Here is a 23,983-nt window from a genome sequence, read left to right on the forward strand (position 1 = left end):
ACCAGATGACTAGTGGAATTTAACAAGATAATAGGAAAAACAAGAAAGGGGAAAATAGCAGATTATACACAAATTATTCATACGCATATTCTTTCAGAAGCACATAATTAATAGAACTTCCCTAACAATACTTCCTCTGAAGAAAAATATGAAATGTTCCTCCCTTTACAAAGCATAATCCTAAAATATTTTACCTAGAACTCTTTAAATATGGAAATATATTTACGAATACATTTTCAGCCTAAAAGAAAATTTTAAAAAATCCCCGAGTTTGATTTTTTGACAAAAAAAAAAAAAAAAAAGTCAATCTCATGTGGTAGCAAGACTTTTCGTTCAGAACAGTTCTTGTATTAAAGATGTTAAAAATTAAAATATACTAAAATAATTATCAAGTATATGTAATTTAATTAAAGGTAAATGAAATTAGAATTTCCGTTTTTCATAACTGTTTGCTTATTAGGAAACTAAAGAGAGTCAAAACATTAAAGAAAAAAAAATAATATCGCCAAAAAATGCTTGAGATATTTCCAAATTAAACCATAATCTATAAGGTATATTATTTATTTATAGGTTTTCATTTTATTCGAATTTTCAAGTAAATGTTTAAGAATAATTAATATTTCCTTAGTTTTATTTTAAAAGAAAAATTTTTTGTAGAAGATTTTTTTTCTTGTCTAAGCGATTTGTCAGGCCAGCAAATTTTAACTTTTGAAATATTAATTGATATTTCAATTAATTAGAAGCTTACATGTTTTTCTGCATTGAATTAGGAAAATATTGATTCTCATGAATATGTTTCTACAATGGTTTAAAAACAAAATATGACGATTTTTTTAGTTTATATTCCAACTGATATGCAAATAATCCAAATAGTGTGCAAATTTCGATGATTAAAAAGATGTATAATTTTCTAAACTATGTTTCAATACGGCGTTAAAAACCAAAACGTCTACACTTTTATGTATTATTTCATCGCATGATTTTCTCCCAGTGTCAAACGCAAAGGAAGAATATTGCACGTTAATATGCTTTAAACGCGTATTCATCATATAAGAAAGAAATATATATATATATATATATATATATATATATATATATATATATATATATATATATATATATATATATATATATATATATATATATATATATTACTGCATATAATAGAGTGCAATTAGAAATAGATTACACAAAACAATTTTGATGACTTTATGGATTCATTTAACTTAATTCATATACACAATAATCAGTAAAAATGTAAAATTGTTGATATAACATTCAAATTTAATTTCTATTACAATATGATGATAAAAATTATTCCACGATGGAATAGTTAACGTTGAGTTATGCATTAGAGATGAAAATGAAATTTCAGATAACAAATATGCAAGCAACATCCACATAGTCCTAGCTAATGCAAATTAAAATTTTGAAGGGGTGATATAATAAAAAAAGTATTCGACAATAGGGTTTTATTATTTTTTTTCACGGCCACGTACTTCCGTTTCTGAGAATCGAATTATTTTCAAGCCGTAAAAGCTGTTCCGTTAAATGCTTGAGTAAATAAGTCATTCCTTTTTCAAATAGCTTGCCTGATAATGACCTCATGTGTCTAATACGTTAAATGCATTATCTTTTCCATTGACCTTAAAAGGTTAGAATGAAGCTGTTTGTACCATGCCATTTGGTTTAAATTGTACGTATATATAAAGTCAACCATTGCTGTTTAATTGTCAAATTTCAACCGAATCTTGAATTTCAGACATTGTTTGTGAAAACTAATTTTGTCAAAGCACCATGATCGCAAAGGTAAATTCAAAAATTTCAGATTTTTGTGACTTATTCTCTTATTTATTAGATTAAGGTGAATTTACTGTACTTTCCATGCATTAAGATTTGTAAGTATGGAAACCCATGTGCATTTATATTGTATCTTTTTTTAAACTAATCAAATAAATCATTGAACAATATTTACTGCATAGATATTTTTTCAAAGTTCTAATATTTAAAGTTACATAAGTTAAAATACTCTAAAATGCAAACATTACCAATCTATTTAAACTTTTCCATGAATCATAGAAAAAAATAGATTGATAGATTAAATTTGGATAGATAATACATTTATACTTTAGTGTATGAATGAGTTGAAGAGTATATTAGTATAAATATTATGAAAACTTGTTCTATTCAAAATAAATACTTTGCAAAATGTCCTTTAATGGAATTCCAGAGAGACAAATATACAATATTTGAATAAAAATTTATGGATTTTAGCTCTTTCTGTGAATTAAATAAATACATTAAATGCAATTATTTTTTGCGTTCCAGGTTTTATTTGTAGCAGCTTTGTGTGCAGCAGTCTACGCAAGCCATCATGATCATCACGAGGTAAAAAAATCCCTTTTGCTTCAAAATTTGTTACACTGTCCACTTTATATTTAGTAAATCTTTTGTACACTTGTAAAGGAAATTTTTTTTAATTGCAAAGTTAAATATTCAAGATATATAATGATATTTTTTAATAGATTATAAAATGATACTTCTTAATAGATTATAAAATTAAGAATTTTATTAGAGTATTATTTTACGATTTTTATTAGATATGATTTAGATATAGGTTTAATTTTAAATTTTTTTTCCTAAAGATTTTGCTTGTTAACACCTTTTTCAATCCAATAAGTATAATTTTGAAACTATTTTAGTCAATAGCCATACATTTCTTGAAATCAGACACAAGCTCTGCATACAAACCTTTTACATCTGCATAATATTTCTCTGAAACTTTTGGCTTACCTCCCAGTGAAAATACGAGAATGATAAATTTAAAATCCAATGGGACTGATGAATGAAATTCGGCATGATATCGTTTCAGTCATACGAAAGATATTCATGAATTTCACAATCAAAATGATGAAATGATAGTTAAGATTAACACACCAGTTTTGAAGGACCATTTCGGGACAGATTTAGCAATCTGAGCCGCTGTTGTTCAAATGAATATGTTAGTCATGCAGCACTACAACTCACCTAACTTCGGCGTCTCAACAATAGGAACTATTTCCTCAATATGAATTGAACAGTTCTAGGCTTTCTTGTTCCATGATTGTTCAGTGGAAAGGGCTTCGATTTTGAATTCATAACCTTATTAGATCACAGTGATTCTGAAATAGATGAACGAAAATAAAGGATGTAATGCTTGATCGTTTTCACTTCGCAAAAAAGTGAATTCAAATGACGTATTAGGTAAGTATGCGAAAGTATTGCGAGAAACAAAATCTTTATTTCTATCAATGTTCTGGAACTAAAACTGCTAATTCATACAAAATCATTGCTTCAGGTAAACCAGCCTAAAGCATTAAAATGCCGAAAACAATGTATCAATTTCATAAATATCCTCATATTTAATAAAATATATTATGCCAAATAAAATAAATTAATTAATTAATTTTATATTATAACAAATAAAAAATATATTATGTAACATTTAAGAAGAATCAGAAAGACGAGTGTTAATTTATTCACAATATCACACTAAGTGTAACCTAAATTATCATCAATTTCTAATTTCTGTTTCTAAACAAAATTAGAAATTGAGCATGATAATGTGACTCTTTGCCAGTCAAATTAATTTGACAGGCAATTTTTTTTCAAATTTCAAATTTCAATTGAAAATGCATGTTTAAATTTTAAGTTACCATAATAAATCAAACTATCAATAATTTCACAGCATCATCATCACCATCCCCAACCCTACAAATTTGGCTACGAAATCAAAGACCACCACGGATCTCAACATAGACATGAACATGGAGACGGCCATGGACACGTTCAAGGAAGCTATGGCTTCACTGACCACAGAGGTATCCACAGAGAAGTCCACTATGTAGCTGACAAGCAAGGATTCAGAGCCACTGTGAAAACTAACGAACCTGGAACTGCCAATCAAGATCCCGCTCACGTTAAGCTCCATTCAGATGCTCATCATGCTCACCATCACCACGAGCCCCATCATCATGGACATCACCACCAAGAGCACAATCATCATGGCCATCATAACCACGGACATGCTAAAGTGTATCACCACCAAGGACACCATCATGGTTAATTTACAACATATGAATGCTGAATACATCAAATGATCTTTGCTACTGTCTCAGAAAGTTGCCAAATGTATTTCCTTACCTCTATCTCTTCACTGTATAAAAGAAAAAAATAAGTTTTCATTGCAGAATTAAAATCATTTATTTTTTAATAGTGTCTTGTGTGTTTTAAAAGTCATTCAAACATTGAATTTCACTATTAAATTTATTAGATTTAAGACAGATAAATGCCAATAGTTTGCTAAATACAATATAAATTTCCGATATTTTAAATAAAATTGAATATTGATCATAATGAATGAATTAAATTTGTCCGTTAATTATTTCTTTTTTGGCTATTTTTTTCTAATAACTGAGGAAACGTCGCATTCAGACTTGTAAGAAAAAAATTCTATCCGCCGCATTCACACTGGTAAGAAAAAAATTATCTTCACACACTGGACGGAAAAGTTTTTTCATCTAAGTTATTATTTTCAAATTTTTTTCAATTTATAGACAAAACCGGACGGGAAGGGATTTCTCGAAATATCCTATACCCTCCAATTTATTTCCTCATTTTTCCCGCATAAAATTGTGGCCTTAGGTAAGGCCGCAAATATTTTGCATGGCGTTCACCAGTGCTATGCAAAGTAGTTTCAAATTACAGATATGGTGATAGTTATAAAATACAGATCTTTAGCATGAATCCAGCATTTTTACTGAATCTATTATGAGAATGCATGTTTCGGACGCCTTTTTTTCAGATCAGTTCACACCAAAATTTGACATGGACCAACAATTGTAGTCAAAAGGCAACACAAAGAATTTCATTTAATTTTAGTCATTGCGTTTACTATCGTATTTACTTGTCTGATAAAATACGTACCTAGAAACCATCAAAAGCAGACAGAGTTGGTTCAAAATTGGATACGAATATCCAAATTTTAGTTTCTCATTGCGTTTTGTACTTATTGATTCCAATTGTGCTCAAACAGCAGGAGAGATTGTCTTCCTCTGAACAGATTTTTCAAGCTGAAATTTTAAATTGCTCTTTTTTTTACCTAATGTTACCACTGAATCTTTTTAAACCTTTATTTTTAATTGATTATTTTTATTCAGGCTTTCTATCTTTATTCACAGACATTTAAACAGTTTCAAAATAAAAATCAAAGAAAAGTACAAGTACTATTTCATTTTTTTTCAAAACAAGTAACATAAATTGTTACTTGTTTTGAATGAAGGCTTAGTCATAAATTGTTACTTGTCAAAATGAAGGCTTAGAATTCACGTTTTATCATCTAATTACGAAGAAATTGCAACTTTGTCACGTGCTAATTCCTCTAATGAAATTTACTTTCCTACCTTCAATTATCTTCAAGGAAATTAGAGCGAAATGAAAATTTACACCTCGAGAGAGTGAGTGAGTGAGTGAATGAATGAATGAATGAATGAATGAAGGGCGGTTTTGGGTTCTAGGGACCGTATGAAGAACTACAAATATTTTCTCGAAGTGTTGTCATTAGAACAATTGGAACGTGTTGTTTTTCTATAGGAATATACCTAATGAAGTATGCTGCTTGATCAAAGCTCATGATCATCCCGACCTTATTCAGGATACACCGACATCCGTGTTCTCTTGCTGGCATTGGGTAAATTTTTATAGAACAGAGCATGGATTAAAATAAAAATTTCATTTATACATGCAACAGTCTAGTCATAAGGATCTCCAAATTTCTCTGACATGAGCCATTAATATATTGACAATCTTAGTAAAAACGAATTACGAAAGTTATATAACGAATTTTATCGTTTATGAAACTTTCAAAGCTTCATCTCTTTAGATAACATTAAAGCTTGATTTATCAACTTTCCCATAATAAAAAAATAACACTATTTTTTTAAAGTTGGGATTTTTTACAGTAAAATTAAAATAATTTATTTTTAGATAGAGTGATTTTAAGTTTCATTTAAAAAAATTCCTGTTTTCAATCTTCACTCTTAAAATTTGTTTGATAAACAAAAAGTTTGGAGAAAAAATGTTTTTTTTTAATTGTCAAGATTCGATAAAACAATTTTTCCAAAAAAGTTCAAATTTCTCAGTAAACTTTTTAAAATTGCATGTTTGCTTTACTTCTGCTGATGGTAGAATTTTTTTGTATTGAAACATTTTAGAATTATATATCAACATAATTTTTTTTAAGTATATATTCTTTCAAAATATTTTATTTCGTGTTTTCTAGACCTGCACGCAAAGATTAATTTCATAATTCCAGTTCTTTAAAGCTATATTTTGGCAAAGAAAATTTCGAAAAAGAGCAATAATATACTAATTAAGTTATTTATTCAAACAAAATTGATTTAAAATATTGAAAACTTAATTATTACAATGTCAGTATTCAGAAATAGAAAATAAAATTATATTTCTTGTTAAACAAATTTCACAATCAGTTTGAAAATGATTTGTAACATTAAAATGTATTAATAAATCGACAAAAAAGCTGATTTTATGAGCTTAAGTCATCAAAATTAGTTATTTTTTATCTTTTGAATGATTCAATAATATAAGCTAATTACCCATTTTGATATAAAATAAATTACAACTATATCATTTGTTATTCACTTGAGAACAAATGTTAACAAAAAATTCATGGATTGAAATTAACTGAGGTAGTATATAGTAAGTTAAATATATATTTTTTTATTTTTGAATAACATGTAGAATTTGCAATATATGATATTTCATATTTAAAAAAAAATGTATGTTACTTCTCAAAAATTCAGTGGAATTCATATCACTTATGAACACAACACTCATGGAAACGTATTAGAGTAATCCAAAGAAAAGAAAAAAGCTGAAGTTAACTAATTTTTACGAATAGTTTATAGTCACAATCTTTCTAAAGCAAAAACTTTACTCAAACATATTGAAAATTCTTTCATTTTCTGTTTGTATTAAATATTATCTGAAAGAAAACATATCGTGGAAAAATTCTGTGGAATTCATATCACTTATGAACACAACACTCATGGAAACGTATTAGAGTAATCCAAAGAAAAGAAAAAAGCTGAAGTTAACTAATTTTTACGAATAGTTTATAGTCACAATCTTTCTAAAGCAAAAACTTTACTCAAACATATTGAAAATTCTTTCATTTTCTGTTTGTATTAAATATTATCTGAAAGAAAACATATCGTGGAAAAATTCTGTGGAATTCATATCACTTATGAACACAACACTCATGGAAACGTATTAGAGTAATCCAAAGAAAAGAAAAAAGCTGAAGTTAACTAATTTTTACGAATAGTTTATAGTCACAATCTTTCTAAAGCAAAAACTTTACTCAAACATATTGAAAATTCTTTCATTTTCTGTTTGTATTAAATATAATCTGAAAGAAAACATATCGTGGAAAAATTCTGTGGAATTCATATCACTTATGAACACAACACTCATGGAAACGTATTAGAGTAATCCAAAGAAAAGAAAAAAGCTGAAGTTAACTAATTTTTACGAATAGTTTATAGTCACAATCTTTCTAAAGCAAAAACTTTACTCAAACATATTGAAAATTCTTTCATTTTCTGTTTGTATTAAATATAATCTGAAAGAAAACATATTGTGGAAAAATTCTGTGGAATTCATATCACTTATGAACACAACACTCATGGAAACGTATTAGAGTAATCCAAAGAAAAGAAAAAAGCTGAAGTTAACTAATTTTTACGAATAGTTTATAGTCACAATCTTTCTAAAGCAAAAACTTTACTCAAACATATTGAAAATTCTTTCATTTTCTGTTTGTATTAAATATAATCTGAAAGAAAACATATCGTCCTTCCATTAAAAAAACTAAATTAAATTTGAATGAAAACTAAATTTTCTTCTTTTAATAAATTTGCAAAGTAATATTTTCATTACTTAATGTTTTTAATGAGATAATGATAATTTAATAAATAACTTTGAAAACTTATACGTACAAAGAATTAAGAGAATGGAATATATACATGGTGTCCCATAATGTGGAACAAACTTCTATTTCCTTAAATATTGCAATTAGATATTTAGATAAGATTTTTAATTTCAAATTTTCATCAAATAAGGTGCCCAAATATATGAAAATATTTTACTCTAGTAGAGGAAGATAATTAATAATTACAAGAATATAATTTGTATATTTAAAGACTTAGATATTTAAAGACTTAGACCATTTTTTCATTCCTTTAACCACTATTAAAGTGAGACTTTCACTGTAATTTTCAGGAATAATATACATATCAAGAAAAATTATTAAGAGGACATAATCTATAACGCATTTATTAACTTTCCTTAAAAATGAGCAGATTAATTAAAGTTCTTAAAAAATACAAAATTTTTACAAAGTGGCCTTTTTTTTTAATAATTGTTCCACATGGGCTATCGAAATCAGATGCTGTTACCTAGCCTTACAGTGATCCACAGCTGCTGACAATTCATCTCTTAGTTCATCTTGTATTAGAAAATTCATCCCCTATCAAATTTAATAATTTAGACAATAAATTAATTTAATAATTTAAACAAAACTGTGACAAGGGTTTGTAAGAATTTCTCTCTTTTCTTTTTAAGGATAATTTATTACAAAAGAACATTAAACGAGCAAAATCAAAAATATAATCATGCGTTTTTCGAAATCTACACAAAATTGCACCCTCTTGATAATATTTTCACATATGCGATCCAGTTTAACATTTGTGACATGTAGACAGATTACTGCAAAGATCTGTAAGGCATTCACTGCGAAAGCCAATAAAATACCAATCAAAACAAATTGAATATATCGGTCACCATTCAGTGTACTATTGTTCAAAATAGAATTAATCAAACAATTTCTAAAGATAGAAATGCATAATTTTAAGAAATGCCATTGATAAAGGATCTCTTGTGCGAAGAATAATTTCCTATTGTTCTAAATGTTATTGTTTTGAAGGTTAATATTTCTGCATCATTTAAATCAACATGCTTCTATAAAACATGCATTTTCAAAAAAGAATAATTTTAATAAGGTAATGACTAATTACAGAATTATAAAAAAAGTGTGTGTGGTTGTCCAAGTAACTGCTGTAACAGCTCATGGACTCCGCGAATATTGTATGGATGTTCGTTTTTAAGTTGAATTACTCTTTTTCGGTTTGGAATGTTGAGTTAATGCCTGACTGTACATACGCTAACATATGAGCAATTTAAAAAATAAACCAAAATGTCAGTTTCTGTATCACATTTATAACGCTTCATACTCCACGTCCCTCTTCGAAAAAATAAGAGATGTAATTGTCAATTCATTTTGAAAACATTTTATAAAAGAATGTCAGCAATTCGGTAAATGACCTTTATATTCTTCTGCTACTAGACAGACATTACGATTGCATAAAGCTTAAATCTTCAGATTATCTAAACATACCTTTTTATTGAACGTCATTGCTTTTGAAAGTGCGCAAGTTCACGCAAATAAGTTTTACTTGACATGTCCAGCTTTTATTCTCTTCTTTATAATTTCAATGAAACTGTCGTTCAATTAAAGTAACAAGATTATGTGAGGTTAGCCAATTTCTTTGAAGCTATGACTATTTGATAATTAGACTAGACAAATGCTTTCACATAATAGTTTCTTTCCAAATTTAAGTTTGCATTTCTGAAATGAATACTTTCATCAAAATTTGTAATTAGTCCCAATAAATTTAAAAATAATAATTTATTTTTTATAATTTTGTCGATAGAAATATGAAATTCTGGATATGTATAGATGCAAATAAGGGATTTTTTTTGTAACAATTTTACCTTTATAAGGAACATATAAAGTTTAAATATTTTATTTTTTTACTAGTAACCTTCCCAGAAGTGAAACTGTTTTCATACAATTACCTATTTTAATTAATGAAATTTTGTAAATTGAAATAAAAGGCTATGTGCAATATTTAAAGAAATAAAAATGTGTTCCACTTTTTTGGACATTTTGCATTTAGGTGTATGTACACTGCGCAAGGATAAAATAGATATTTAAAATAACTGTCGAAATGAAAAAAGAATCTCTAATCTTAACCACATTATTTAATTCAAAAATTGTGATTTCATATGAAGGCTCATGGTTATTAGATTTATTATGAATGGTCACCTATACCTAACATCTTCAAAAGAATAACTTCACTCTACATTAGATTTATTATCAATGGTCACCTATACCTAACATCTTCAAAAGAATAACTTCACTATACATTAGATTTATTATCAATGGTCACCTATACCTAACATCTTCAAAAGAATAACTTCACTCTACATTAGATTTATTATCAATGGTCACCTATACCTACCATCTTCAAAAGAATAACTTCACTCTACATTAGATTTATTATCAATGGTCACCTATACCTAACATCTTCAAAAGAATAACTTCACTCTACATTAGATTTATTATCAATGGTCCCCTATACCTAATATCTTCAAAAGAATAACTTCACTCTACATTAGATTTATTATCAATGGTCACCTATACCTAACATCTTCAAAAGAATAACTTCACTCTACATTAGATTTATTATCAATGGTCACCTATACCTAACATCTTCAAAAGAATAACTTCACTCTACATTAGATTTATTATCAATGGTCACCTATACCTAACATCTTCAAAAGAATAACTTCACTCTACATTTCCTACGGAAAAAAATTCCGATAGACTTCTCCAGGCTTTAGCAAATTGTTTTACCTGTTATTGCACAAACCTCTCATTATAAACCAAAGTTTAAAATTATTTTTAATAAATCATGAATGTGGCATATAATAATATCAAAAGCATCCAATACTCTAAGCAAAGGAAACTGGTTTCCATATGCATTTGGTAAAAATTTAATTTAGATTAATTAATGCATTAATTCAACAGAATCTCTCTCTTGAAGTAAATAAATGAAGTTTAAAAATCTTTTTCATTTTTATATGTTGAAATTAAATTATTTATAATTTTATTAATAGAATTCAATTTTTCAAATTTTTATTAATAGAATTCAATTAATTCAGCCAAAAACTTCTGTTGATTATTTTTATACATTGCTGCTTATTTGCCATTGTTTTAAAGCTGTTAAAATTAACACTAATAATTAAAACTATCAAATATGTGTGCAACATAAAATTTAATAAACACAAATAAAAGCAATATATGAACAAATCAATAAACTTTGCACTGCGTAATACGTTTGTGTTAATTATATTACTTCAGAAATTTGAGACACCTAATTTCAGAATTTAAAAAAATGATGAGAAAAAGAATCAGAATATTAATTTCATAAAAATATAAATAATAATCTTAAATAAGTTATAAATGATTCACTTATATATAAAGTAGATGAGCTATATTTAAGATTAAATATCATTTCAATGATTCCAATTCCAAAACGTGATATATTTCTGTAGTTTCCAGAAAATTTGAAATACCTAACTATGTTTCATACAAAAGTTTTAATGGAGAAATAGAACAACGGATTATTCAATAATTGCTTTTTCTTTTTATTATTGTTTACTTCCGCTTCTGAAAATCCTTTTACTTTCACTTTTTAAAAGGTTTTCCGTTGAATGCTTGAATAAATCAGGTATACCTTTCTAGAATAACCTGCCTGACAATGACCTAATGTATCTAATACATTAAATGATTGACCTTAAAACCTATGAATGGAGCTATTTGTACCATGTGGATCTGTTTAATTTCTTCATATGCATAAATATATATAAGGTTAGTCTCTACAACTTAAATCATTCTCAATTTTCCGATCTCAAAGGAATGCCAAATTAAAAGACTTGATTAAGCAAAGCAGTTTCATATTTATTAAAACATCATGATCTCAAAGGTAAAAAGTATATATATTTTTAATTATTGAAAATAGTTCTTGTTAACTTTATCTCTTTTTTACGGTTGGTAAAATACCCATATAAAATGTCCATATAAATTTCAATTTATCCATAGAACCTTTTCACGCTGTTATAAGAACAGCGTGAAAACTTTAATATTAATAGATATTTGAATTACGGTTCTCCATGATTCTTAGATCATTGTATCATTGAAAGAAATCCAAATAAGTTTGCAAAATTTTGAATAATAATATTTATATTTCAAAGTATGAATCAGTACATGGAATATTTGCAATAGATTTTTGAAAAAAAATAGTCAATGCAAGTAAATATGTTTTAATCTTAAAATTTATGTTAACAAAGATTCATCTTAAAATGAATGTAGAAAAATTAAACTTTAAAGTTCTGAATTTTTATTCTTTTAAAATTACCAAATGGAAATATTAAATAGTGTGAAAAATATTTTTGTTACAGGTATTATTTTTATCCGCTCTTTGTGCAGCTGCATACTCAAGTCATCATGAACATCATGAGGTAAGAAATTAATTCTTTATAAAATTTAATAAACAGAGATCCAAAATTAGTTGATATTTGAAAGTTAAAATAAAGTGATTGGAATCATAATATCTCCTAACTAGATATCTTTCAAGAATTAGATATTGGAAGGTTTTATATTTGAATCGCATCAACGATTGGGACTTTAATTAATTAATATTAAGAATTAAATTATTAAATTTGTTTTTCAATTTTTATGATAGATTTTGTATTTCTAGTTTACCTCTGTTGAATAAATTTGAAATAATATTAGTTATTTCTAATTTATTATTAATTATTTCTAATTCTTAAAATTACTTATTTCTAAGAAATTGAACTATGCGATTTTGCATCCGTTGAAAATAACTTCGGGTAATTCGAATTCCTTTCATATATTTTTTTATATATAAAAAATACAAAGAAAAATACACCTAGAGTAAAAAAAAAAACCATTGAAAACAATATTGAAAAATCTCTCCGTTTAGGATATTATCAGCCCAACAATAATATTTATATAATTTTTGAAATGAATCTGATGATTTCGAATAAATTGTAATGTTATCTTTGTACTAGCATTGCAAATATATATTACATTTTTATAAGAATTCTTATTCTTTTATAGAATTCTTTTACTGCTTGTCTTCTGCGAGTATGTAAGAGGGAAAATTTAGACAAGTAATTAGGTCGATGCATGAAATTTATCATATAATCTTTTCAGGTAAAGAGGAGATTTTCATGCAACTTAAAACCAAACCATCAATCGAATTAGTTTGAATTTTATATTAATGTGACGCTTTGAAGCCCCATATATACTATTTCAAGACTGGTTTCATAATTTTGAACTTTTATCACTCCCCGAGGGCGCTGCTTGAAGAAGTGCTCTATTTTAAACTCCCGAGCCACAGAAATGAAAGTCATTTAAACTACATCGGAGTCACTATACCCCGAGTTCGCCTGCAAACAAATTTAGATTTCAATTATATAACTAATATATGAATAAGATATCACAGCTATCCCAGAAGCGGCAAGTAAAGATAGAAAACTTTGCAAATTGTGCAAAAAATTTCACTGTATAAAGAAAATCAATTTGTGAAATATTATGTAAGTATGTGAAAATTCAAAAAAATAAATCTGCTTTTTTTTATAAGTATACTCAGAAGAATTAAAAATATTATTATTTCATTTTATTCGGAAAAAATCAATTTTAAATATTTTTAATTTAATATAGAAATTATGCAAAATGTAAAAAAGTCATATTAACCATTATGTTGAAAATAAGAAGAAATATAAGAATTCATTTCATAAAATAATTGGAACACTAATTCTAATTATCGATTGCATTAATTTTTTTGAAATTATTTTATTATATGTTTTTAGAGTTTATTTAAATTTTAAAAAAAAGATCAAACATTTCATTTATTGATCTAAGCTTTGTTACTAATGCAACAATATTGCTTTACGTGCTAAACAAAAATACCTTTTTATAATATGTCAAAATTAAGCTAAAAATTAAAAATCTTAAAATTGCAAATTATTCTTTCAATCAATAAAACTTATTATAGCGATTGTAATTTTATAGCAACATCATCCCCAACCCTATAAATTTGGGTATGAAATCAAAGACCATCACGGATCTCAACACAGACACGAGCATGGCGATGGCCATGGACACGTTCAGGGTAGCTATGGATTCACTGATCATCGAGGCATCCACAGAGAAGTCCACTACGTAGCTGACAAACAGGGATTTAGAGCCACTGTGAAGACCAACGAACCAGGAACTGCCAATCAGGATCCCGCTCACGTTAAGCTCCATTCCGATGCTCATCATGCTCACCAACACCACGAACGTCATCATCATGGACATCATCATCAAGAGAATCAGCATCATGGACATCATCACCAAGAGCATCATTACCATGGACATCATAACCACGGACATGCTAAAGTATATCACCATCAAGGACATCACCATGGTTAATTTAGACCTACGAATGCTGAATACGTCCAATGATCTTTGCTACTATCATATAAAGTTGCCAAATGTATTTCCTTACTTCTGACTCTTCATTGCACAAAGGAAAAAACTACATTTCGATGAAGAAATAAAATCTTTTATTTTCTAACATTGTCTTGTTTATTTTAAAATCTTTATTTAATTTGTTTATTTTTAACTATTCAAATATTAAATAAAGCTATTAAAATGACTAAATTAAATAAATAAAATTTATAAATGGTTTGCTAAATATTAGGTAATTTTTATTATTGGAATGTTGAATAAAGGAGAATTCTAAAGAATGCATTCTCCATTCTTCTTCAATGCCTACATTTAATCCAGTTATCGAGTATATTTCGAACCACGGGCATTTTAAAACGTATCACCACCAAGGACACTATCATGGTAAATTTGCACTTATGAATACTAAATATATCCAATCATCTTTGCTATTATCATTTGCCATTTGCTTGCTTTGATTTGCTAGATGCCTCATCATCATGGTCATCATTACCATGGACATGCTACGATATATCATCATGAAGGACACCATAATGTTTAATTTATACTTCAATGTTATTTATAAATGCTCAATTGAATGTCTGAATACTATTGTATGGAGATACCAAGTATTTTTTCTGATCTTTATCTCCTCTTTATGTTAACAAATATCGATGAATTCTACTGCTAAATAAAATATTTTTTTATCCTAATAGTATATAGTTTTACCTTAAAATTTAGGATAGTGACCTTTTGCTTAGAAATTTAAACCATTTCAGAGAAATGGAAAAATTACATTTGAGAAGAAAATGTGGTTTAATTGATAAAAATAAAATAGGGAAAGAATAGAAATGGAACATTATAATTCCTTCATTACATGCGGTTTCCTTTTCCATACTAAAATGTGTCAAATAGAATCTAAACACGAAATATTACTGTAATTTTTCTTGTTTCGACGCCAAATAGATTACTATTGGATTTATTCACTGAATGAAAAGATAGAGGATTGAAATTAAAAGCTTAATAAAGTTTTAATAATTTTAAATATCTATCTGTTTGAAATTACTTAGTATTAGATTAATATTTAAATATTAATTAAATATTTTTGAGGAATTATCACTGGGGATCATTATATATAAAGATAAAGTTAAGCTGAATTTATAAGCAGAACTCAATAAATCTTACTTTATTGAAATAGCGATGTTATTAATTTTTGATTAATAAATAATAATAAAAAGTGAAAAAGGCCATTCAACAAGTTTGCAGTAAAGAATAAGAAAATACATTTAATGAACATTTTCCTTCTTACCGTATCATTTCCCAGAATTAAGGATGAAAAAGTAAATTTTGCTAAAAAAATGCATTATTAAATTTTAAAAACTGTCATTCATCGATATATTTTCATAATTATCTCTTATTGTAGAGAAGAAGTTTGGAAATTGTAGACATGATAATTTGTTGCATGAAATCGAAGTTCTGAAAGAACGAAATACGTAAAACTTATAATAATATTTTATAATATTAATAATAGATAATATTTTATTCTAGGAAAATGTCAGGAAATTTTAAATATGCAAATTCTTTTGGAAATGTGGCATACCTTGTATGCACTTTAGTATAATATTAGGAAATTTATGTTTCATAATATAGTTAGAATAGTTCGTAGATGAAATAATTTATTCCAAAATGCTTTTCTGTTCAGAGTATGTTGGTTTGTTCGGCATTTCTAATATAAATACCATGATAATTACAAACGGAAGAAAGCTAGATAGATTACATTCAATTCCATCTGTCGATTCCATTCGTAGACATCTGTCAAATTTTTAACTAAATCCGAAAATGTGTTGACAATCTCTTAGTCTGTAATTTCAGAAAAACGTAAAAACAAAAATAACTCATAAGCACAACTATATATATATGTGTGTGTGTGTGTGTGTGTGTGTGTGTGTGTGTGTGTGTGTGTGTGTGTGTGATGATATTTCAAATTTCTATTTAATTAATTTCCAACATTTTATCTTAATTTAGCCCATAGTAACTTCATTCTAAAAATATTCTCTTATTTCATGATCCAATTCCACTTTCGGTTTAATTAATTCCTCTGTAAAACTAATGTGCCATCAGTAATGCGTATCAAATGAAAGTGATCCCTTCGGTGTCCTTGCCAAGGTATCAAATGTCACTACGTGTATTGAATTGGCGCGTGGCCGGAAATCCCATGTTATATAAGACTAGTAATCATTTGTTTCGTTCCTTCTTCCCTTTTTCTTACCCCTGCTTTTGTGTCGCGCTACGCCTTCTTGTAAATAATCCTGCTTGAAACCCGGAAGAGAATAGAGCGAAATTAAAAGTACAACGTCTCTTCACCACTGCTTCGCACCTGCATTCTGCTTCAACAAAAATAATATTACTAATTATTTAGCCGACAGGATTTGAAAAGTGTTACACACGTACATATATATATACCAATCTAAAGTAAGAAATAGCTTGAAAACGAAACTAAAGTGAAAACGAAACAAAACAGTTTCGAAATCGCAACTAAAAATTATTTCCTATTCAAACTAAAACCAAAAAAGGAACAAGAAAAAAAACTTTATAGTATTTAGAGAGCGCAACTGCAGCTACTTCTAAAACACAGATGAATTGACACAAAAGTATTAAAATCAAGTTAATAGGAAAATAAAAAAAACCAAATAAAAATTAAATCAAATAAAAAAATATAAAAAAGAATCCGGCCTGAAGACTTTTTCAAGGGTCACCCTCAGGCATTGATTCAAAGAAAGGGATTTTTTCTGTGAAGGAAATGCAGACAATAGTCTAATAATGATTCCTCGTGACCCGAAAATCCCCTGAAATTAGGCCCAAGAGATATATTATTTTAACAGAAAGGAAAATACAAAACAACAAATTAGAAGAAAATAACCACTACTAAGTAAAAATACAATAAAAAAAATAACAATAAAAACAAAAATACCATTAAATAACACTAAAGAAAAAAACGGAAAGGCAAGTACATACCTTCAGCATTCAAGGAAATTTTAAGCTATCGATTGTGATTCCCGCTTTTTAAAAACACAAAGCTAACGGTAATTTAGGTAAAAAATTGTAGGCTCCCATCGCCATCTATTGAGTAATCCAATATGCAAGGAAAGTTCTGTTTTTATTTAAGCCAAAGGATTAATCCCAAACCATACCTTGTTTAATTAAAAAATTGACATTACCGTAATTTCAAGGAAATTCATTTTTAATTAAATTTTTAATGAGGTTGTTTGATGCTTCAAAATAGGAATTAAAATTCCTTTCAATATAGGAATTAAAATTTAATACTTTTGTATGTATATATATATATATATATATATATATATACCATCTGATATTGTATTTTGTGACTACAAGTGTAATTTCGTATCAAAGTTCGATTGGTAAAAACGCATTTAAAACACAAATTCTATTTTCTGATGTTATTAACTTCATGCCAGAAATAAAACACCTCAAAACTCGGCAAGGATAACAAGAGAGATTCGTAAAAAATTGCTAAATACACGTCAAAGGTTAATATTTCGTAACTGCTGCGTAACATTCCAATGCCATGCAAGACGTTCTCTGGAATATTGCTTTATTACAGAGTATGGGAGATTTGTGGGGATACATCCCCCAATTGTTGTGAAAAAAATATAATTTTAGCAAAAGTAATCAAAATAAACTTTACTAAAGAAGAACCATTGAGTTAAAAAAATGTCAATGAATGTGTCCAAGTAGCGATGGTAAAAATGCCTGTCGAAGATACAAGTTTCTAATTTTTCAATAGTGCGTAGTGCAGACGTACAGTGTATGGCTCACATAAGAAGTCTGTTGCCACATTTGGTACATTTGTTTTTATATAAAGAATCGAATCAAATTTAGAATTTGAATTTTTTTTGTGTGATTATTTTAATAGATGTCCTTTGATTTATGTACTTCGGTAAATATATAAATAAATATGAATTTATGCAACATGACTTTATTTTTTATAGAGAGCGGGAAATATTTTTCAATAACGTCACGGAAAAAATATTTGAAATCAATTCATTTATGATTTCTATTTCCAAAATATGGTCCTAAATTGAGTTCATAAGCGATCTTGAATTTATTAATCAATAATCTAAATAATTACTTAATTAACAAATTTAAAATTAATTAGTTGTAGAGATAAAACGTAGATGGTTCGGCAAAGATTAGCCTTTATATTATAATATTAACAGTAAATGTACAAAAATTGCCACTAAATAGATAAAGGCTACCGATACACATATAAACAAATCAGAACATTTGATGGAAAAATTTTAATCAATAATTCACGTTATGAGCTTATAAATATTTATTCATACTGAAATCATTCAAAGGCAATTTCTATAGTCAATTTATTTTGATAGTTATTTGAAATTTCTTAATGATAAAGTTGTAGTAGTATTCCATTAATGAAGGAGAAATATCTAAACAAGCCTTTTTTTCCCCTTCTACATTTTTTTTTTTTTTGCCATTAGTAGGATTTTTAAATTGAAAATCTATCTTTTCCATTATGTATGTACAGACATTTAAAAATATTTTAATGAGAATCTTAACAAGCATCTTGTTTAAGTATTTCATAGAATAATTATTTTGAGAACTGAAAAGTTTTCTATTTGAAATTATATTGATAAAACACTTATTCATTACAATTTATTAAAGTGTATAAACTATAAAAAATTTCTAATGCATTCCCATATTAACTCTTTAAAGGGCTATTTTTTATAGTCATATTATATAAAAATATTTTTTAGGCTTGAAATTAGAATAAGAAAAGGGATTCATTTAGCTTATTAGATAAATTTAATTTGATTAATTAATTAATTAATTTGGTTAATTAATAATTAAGTCACAAATCAAGACACATCATTTTGTCTGAGATAAAGAACTGAAGCATCTAAGTTTCTGACTTACTAAAACAATATGTCAGAACTTATGCCAACCTACATAATTTCATACAAAGATTAATAAATTTGGTGGGAAGCATACTTCCCACGGCCCTGAAAAGGGGTAAAATACATTTCTGTGTTAGTAAAATTCATTAACTATTATTCTGCTTATAAATATTTATATTATTTTACTTATAAATATGTATATTATTCCGTTTATAAATATGTATATTATTCTGCTAATAATATTATAAAATGCCCGATATATATCCCCAAGATATTTGTAAAATTGTTTATATTTCGGCACACAATATGTAAATTATGTTAGGAGGCAATGCGATTTCACTTATATGATGATAAAAAATAATTAAAAATTTTCTACAAGCCATATTGTTGGATCTGCCGTAGTTAGCAAGTTCTCTCATTCTAGTTAGTAAGTGCTCACAAGGATAGAGGATTTTCAACATTTTGATTAAATATTGAAATAAAAAATCGAAATGTTGAATTTTTTCCTCATTGAAGTTCTTGTCATTATGTAATATTTTTACATTACTATAAAATTCAAAAATGAACTTTTAGTGATATTAATTTTATTTTTAAGTGCATTTTTTTTCTCAAATGTTTTAATAAATATTTAAATATATTTGCAAAAATAATTTACAAAAATACATATAGATTTCATAATATTACAGATGTTTCTTTAAATTTTCTTTGTCTTGAAATGTTGATAGATTTATCATAAAATACATCAATTCATATTTTATCTACAAAATAAGAAAGTCAAATCACCCTCATTATCAAAAGCTTACGATTACTTTCTCATTTTTCTTCTTTAACAAAATTACCGTGTTATATGCATGAATTCTACTTTTTAGAAAATCAGGTGAAAAATTGACCTAACATATGAATTTTGTTGCATTATTGACCCTAAAACAAGTAGGTGACATTTTTTGTACCCCGAGGTCTAGCTATATTTCTCCTTATACGGGTATATATATATCGCCTAGTATAGAATCTATGGCAATAGTTATATCTAGGAATTCTAAGCAACGCAAATCGAAATCATTTCTTACACGAAAAAGATATCCATTTGTCAAAACATAATGATCGTAAAGGTGAGAATTTATTCTATAAGTTATTAAGTTGTTATTTATTATTTTATAGATGGGTATTAAAAACAAGATTCATCATGCTTAATTACTTTTTAATTTACATTATTAATATTTGGATTTTTACTTTTCATATAATTTTGCGAATTGAAGTTAGCTGTTATACAATATTTAAAAAAAGCTCTCAAAGAAATTAAGATGTGAATTAAATTTACATCTAATAAAATAAAATTGTAATTTCATTATCGAATTCAGCAATATTACTAAAAAACAAGTGTAAAATAATCAAATCCCATAATAAATATTGGATTAATAATTCATACTGAATTTGTATTTGAAAATTCATGTAAAGTATGAAAAATTAGAATAAAAAATTATAATGTAATAAAAATATTAAATCTAAATGCATTTTTAAAATTTTGAATGTATTTTTTTGTAATTTGAATTTTTTTTTCAGGTTTTATTATTAGCAGCTATCAGCGCAGCTGTCTACGCAAGTCATCATGAGCATCATGAAGTATGAGTTTATTAATGAAAAAAATTTACATTGCATAGTAATTTTTGAGTATTTAGTATTGAGTATTAGAGTAATTTTAATTGAGTATGAAATTTAATGCTTAAGAACATCAAAAGTTACGTTTAAGTGACTGAAAAAAAGATTAATATACTTTAATTTTTATTTCAGAGCTTAAAATTAGTAATTTCGTATAAAATAACTTGAACATTTTAAAATCCAATTTTTTCAAATAAAATTAAACATTTATTCATTCTTTTATCAGCAATGTAGGCTTTCTTCCTATTCTGAATTAAATTATTTGCCATCAATATTAAATGCAGATAAATATGCATATCTATTATTAAATGCAGGTAAATATATATTTCTATTGTTTCATGATGATATGCCAAAGGAAATCCAAGAAAGTTGACGTACTTTGAACAATATAAGTCGACAATAAAAACTGGTTTAGAATTACAAGTATGATCAAAACAAAATTATTTAAAAAAACAGAAAATCTATTTATTAAATATAGACATCGTTTTTACTAATCAAAAGTATATTTTATAAAATATTTTTTCTTAAATAAAAGAATACATTATCTTATTTTTACTAATATTTTCCGTTAAATTATTAAAATAAATTGTTAATTGCTTTATATGATATATAATATTAAATTAAAATGAAACAGATTCGTTGTTATAAATTAGATTAGAGTTTCTCTCTTATGCTCTTAAGTTTATGCTCTTAGACGCATATACATACATATAAAATCTGTCTATATAAATATATATTTTATACATATATAAACTAAATATGTTTAATAATTAAATATATGAACTTTATTATAACTTACACTTTACTATAGGAAATACTATTTTATGAAATTTATAGCAACAAAATAATGGTAAAAATTGCAGCGAATGATGCTTTTTACTGTACAAGAGAGCATATTATAGTTAAATTTGATCTTTTCATCTAATTCCCCAAAAATTGGCAACATAATAATTTAAATAAAAATCTTATATTAGGAGCAAATATTTCTAATTTTATATTACTACCCTTTAAATCTTAATGTTAAACAGTATTATTTAAACAGATATTTAAAATTTCGGATTTTGTCTTAGCATCACCATCCTCAACCCTACAAATTCGGCTATGAAATCAAAGACCACCACGGATCTCAACACAGACATGAACATGGAGACGGCCATGGACATGTTCAAGGAAACTATGGATTCACTGATCACAGAGGTATCCATAGAGAAGTCCACTATGTAGCTGACAAAAATGGATTTAGAGCCACTGTGAAGACCAATGAACCTGGAACCGCCAATCAGGATCCCGCTCACGTTAAGCTCCATTCCGACGCTCATCATGCTCACCATCACCATGAGCCCCACCATCATGAACATCATCACAAAGAGCATCATCATCAACATGGTCATGCTCATGTATATCGTCATCAAGCAAACCATCATGGGCATCATCACGGTTAATATCTTTCGAAAAAAAAATGTGAAAGCTTGAATGGTGCTTTTATTTTTCCTTGGGATTGACTATCTGTTGCCAAACTATTCTTTTATCTTTTTAGCTTCATTATACATAAATTTATATTATGCATTACATCAATAAAATATTGAATAATAATTATGTCTATTGTTTTCTGTTATCTATAATAATTCTTATTATATATAAGAATATTAAATAATTCGTATGAATTTGAAATAGAAAAATCAGGATTTTTAAACACCGTGTCATTTAAATCCTTATTAGAGTAACGCAACCTTTAATCAGTTTTTTTTTATTAAATTGAATGTAAGCATTTTTAATTTGAAGAAACCTTGATAAGCCAGTTGAAAACGTCTAAATAAAAGTTATCGATACTGATAAATATTCGGGAAATTAAAATTTCTCATTATAGTGCCTCGTTTGTTTAAAATGGAGACAAATATATAATAATTATCTTAGTTGATACTTAATAAAAATTATCTAAATGAAATATCAAAAATGTAGTGCTCATTCTTTGGCAGATGTTTTCTATATAGTGCTCCAAATTTCTTACCATTATAAATGCTACTTAAATGCTATCCGTTTCACGTATAGATGCTGGGGAAAAAAACAAGTCGGAATTGTACTTCTCTTCCTCCTTTTTGCACTAATCTGCAAAAGTCCAATAGATTTCTTTACTAATCTTATTGTATCATCACAAATAGGATAGTTGGATTTAAAACACGAAGTAATATGTATTAAGCACCTGTAACTTTTTAATGGATTTTATAAACATTTGATATGATGAAAGCAAATATGATCCCTTAAAATTCGTTTTAAATATAAGATTTTAAATTTACACTTTGAAATTTAAGTTAACACACTAAATAATGCTCCGGATAATTTAAAACAATTAGATAAATTTTATAAAATATTCTAATAAATGTATTTCCTATAACTTTATAGAAATTAAAAATTAAAATAATCTCATTTATACTAATGGAAAAATTATTTTGTTTCTCTGAGATTGCTGTTTTTTAGTTGTCATTTTGAAATGCATTTGTTTACATAGTCCCTTTCCACTGTAATCCGTTATTAAATGATTAAACCATCTGCTCTGGTATCGGCTGTCATTACCTTTATTTCATAAGGAAACTATTCACATTCTTTTATGCCAGTATTATCTATTGTTTCAAGGAAACGTCTAAATTACGATGAAGGAAATATATCTTATGCTTTTATTACAACGAAGATATCGGAAATTGTTAAATTTAACTCCAAAAATTCTTCTCAACGAAGATGAATGAAATCCACGTTTTTATCTATTGTCTTTGTCGTGTATAATGCATATTGTTTGATCTAAGTTAAGAACGATCAAATGTTACAGCTTTCAATTTTCACACACTTATTCAAAGAACTTTTTGTTTTATACACACATAGCAAGATTTATCCTTGCCAAACCTTTTCACAAACAGTT

At 26.8% G+C, this 23,983-nt stretch overlaps 1 protein-coding gene across 1 annotated transcript; it reads left to right on the forward strand.

Moving 5' to 3' along the window:
* The first annotated feature begins 1,797 nt into the window (after positions 1-1,797).
* Positions 1,798-22,514, forward strand: LOC129984867 (histidine-rich glycoprotein-like). The gene is made up of 8 exons (XM_056094826.1): positions 1,798-1,809; positions 2,329-2,388; positions 3,728-4,074; positions 5,632-5,728; positions 12,424-12,483; positions 14,063-14,431; positions 20,977-21,036; positions 22,143-22,514. The coding sequence occupies exons 1-8, from the start codon at positions 1,798-1,800 to the stop codon at positions 22,512-22,514; spliced, it is 1,377 nt and encodes a 458-aa protein (XP_055950801.1).
* The last annotated feature ends 1,469 nt before the right edge of the window (positions 22,515-23,983 follow it).

Source organism: Argiope bruennichi, chromosome 9 (assembly GCF_947563725.1).
Source record: "Argiope bruennichi chromosome 9, qqArgBrue1.1, whole genome shotgun sequence".
NCBI classification, from domain to species: domain Eukaryota; kingdom Metazoa; phylum Arthropoda; class Arachnida; order Araneae; family Araneidae; genus Argiope; species Argiope bruennichi.

Bases quoted from the DNA above. Each gene is read 5' to 3' on its own strand.
- LOC129984867 (XM_056094826.1), top strand. The intron at 4,075-5,631 runs GTATCACCACCA...GTTTTTCTATAG, and splicing joins AACCACGGACATGCTAAAGT to GAATATACCTAATGAAGTAT. The intron at 21,037-22,142 runs GTATGAGTTTAT...ATTTTGTCTTAG, and splicing joins GTCATCATGAGCATCATGAA to CATCACCATCCTCAACCCTA.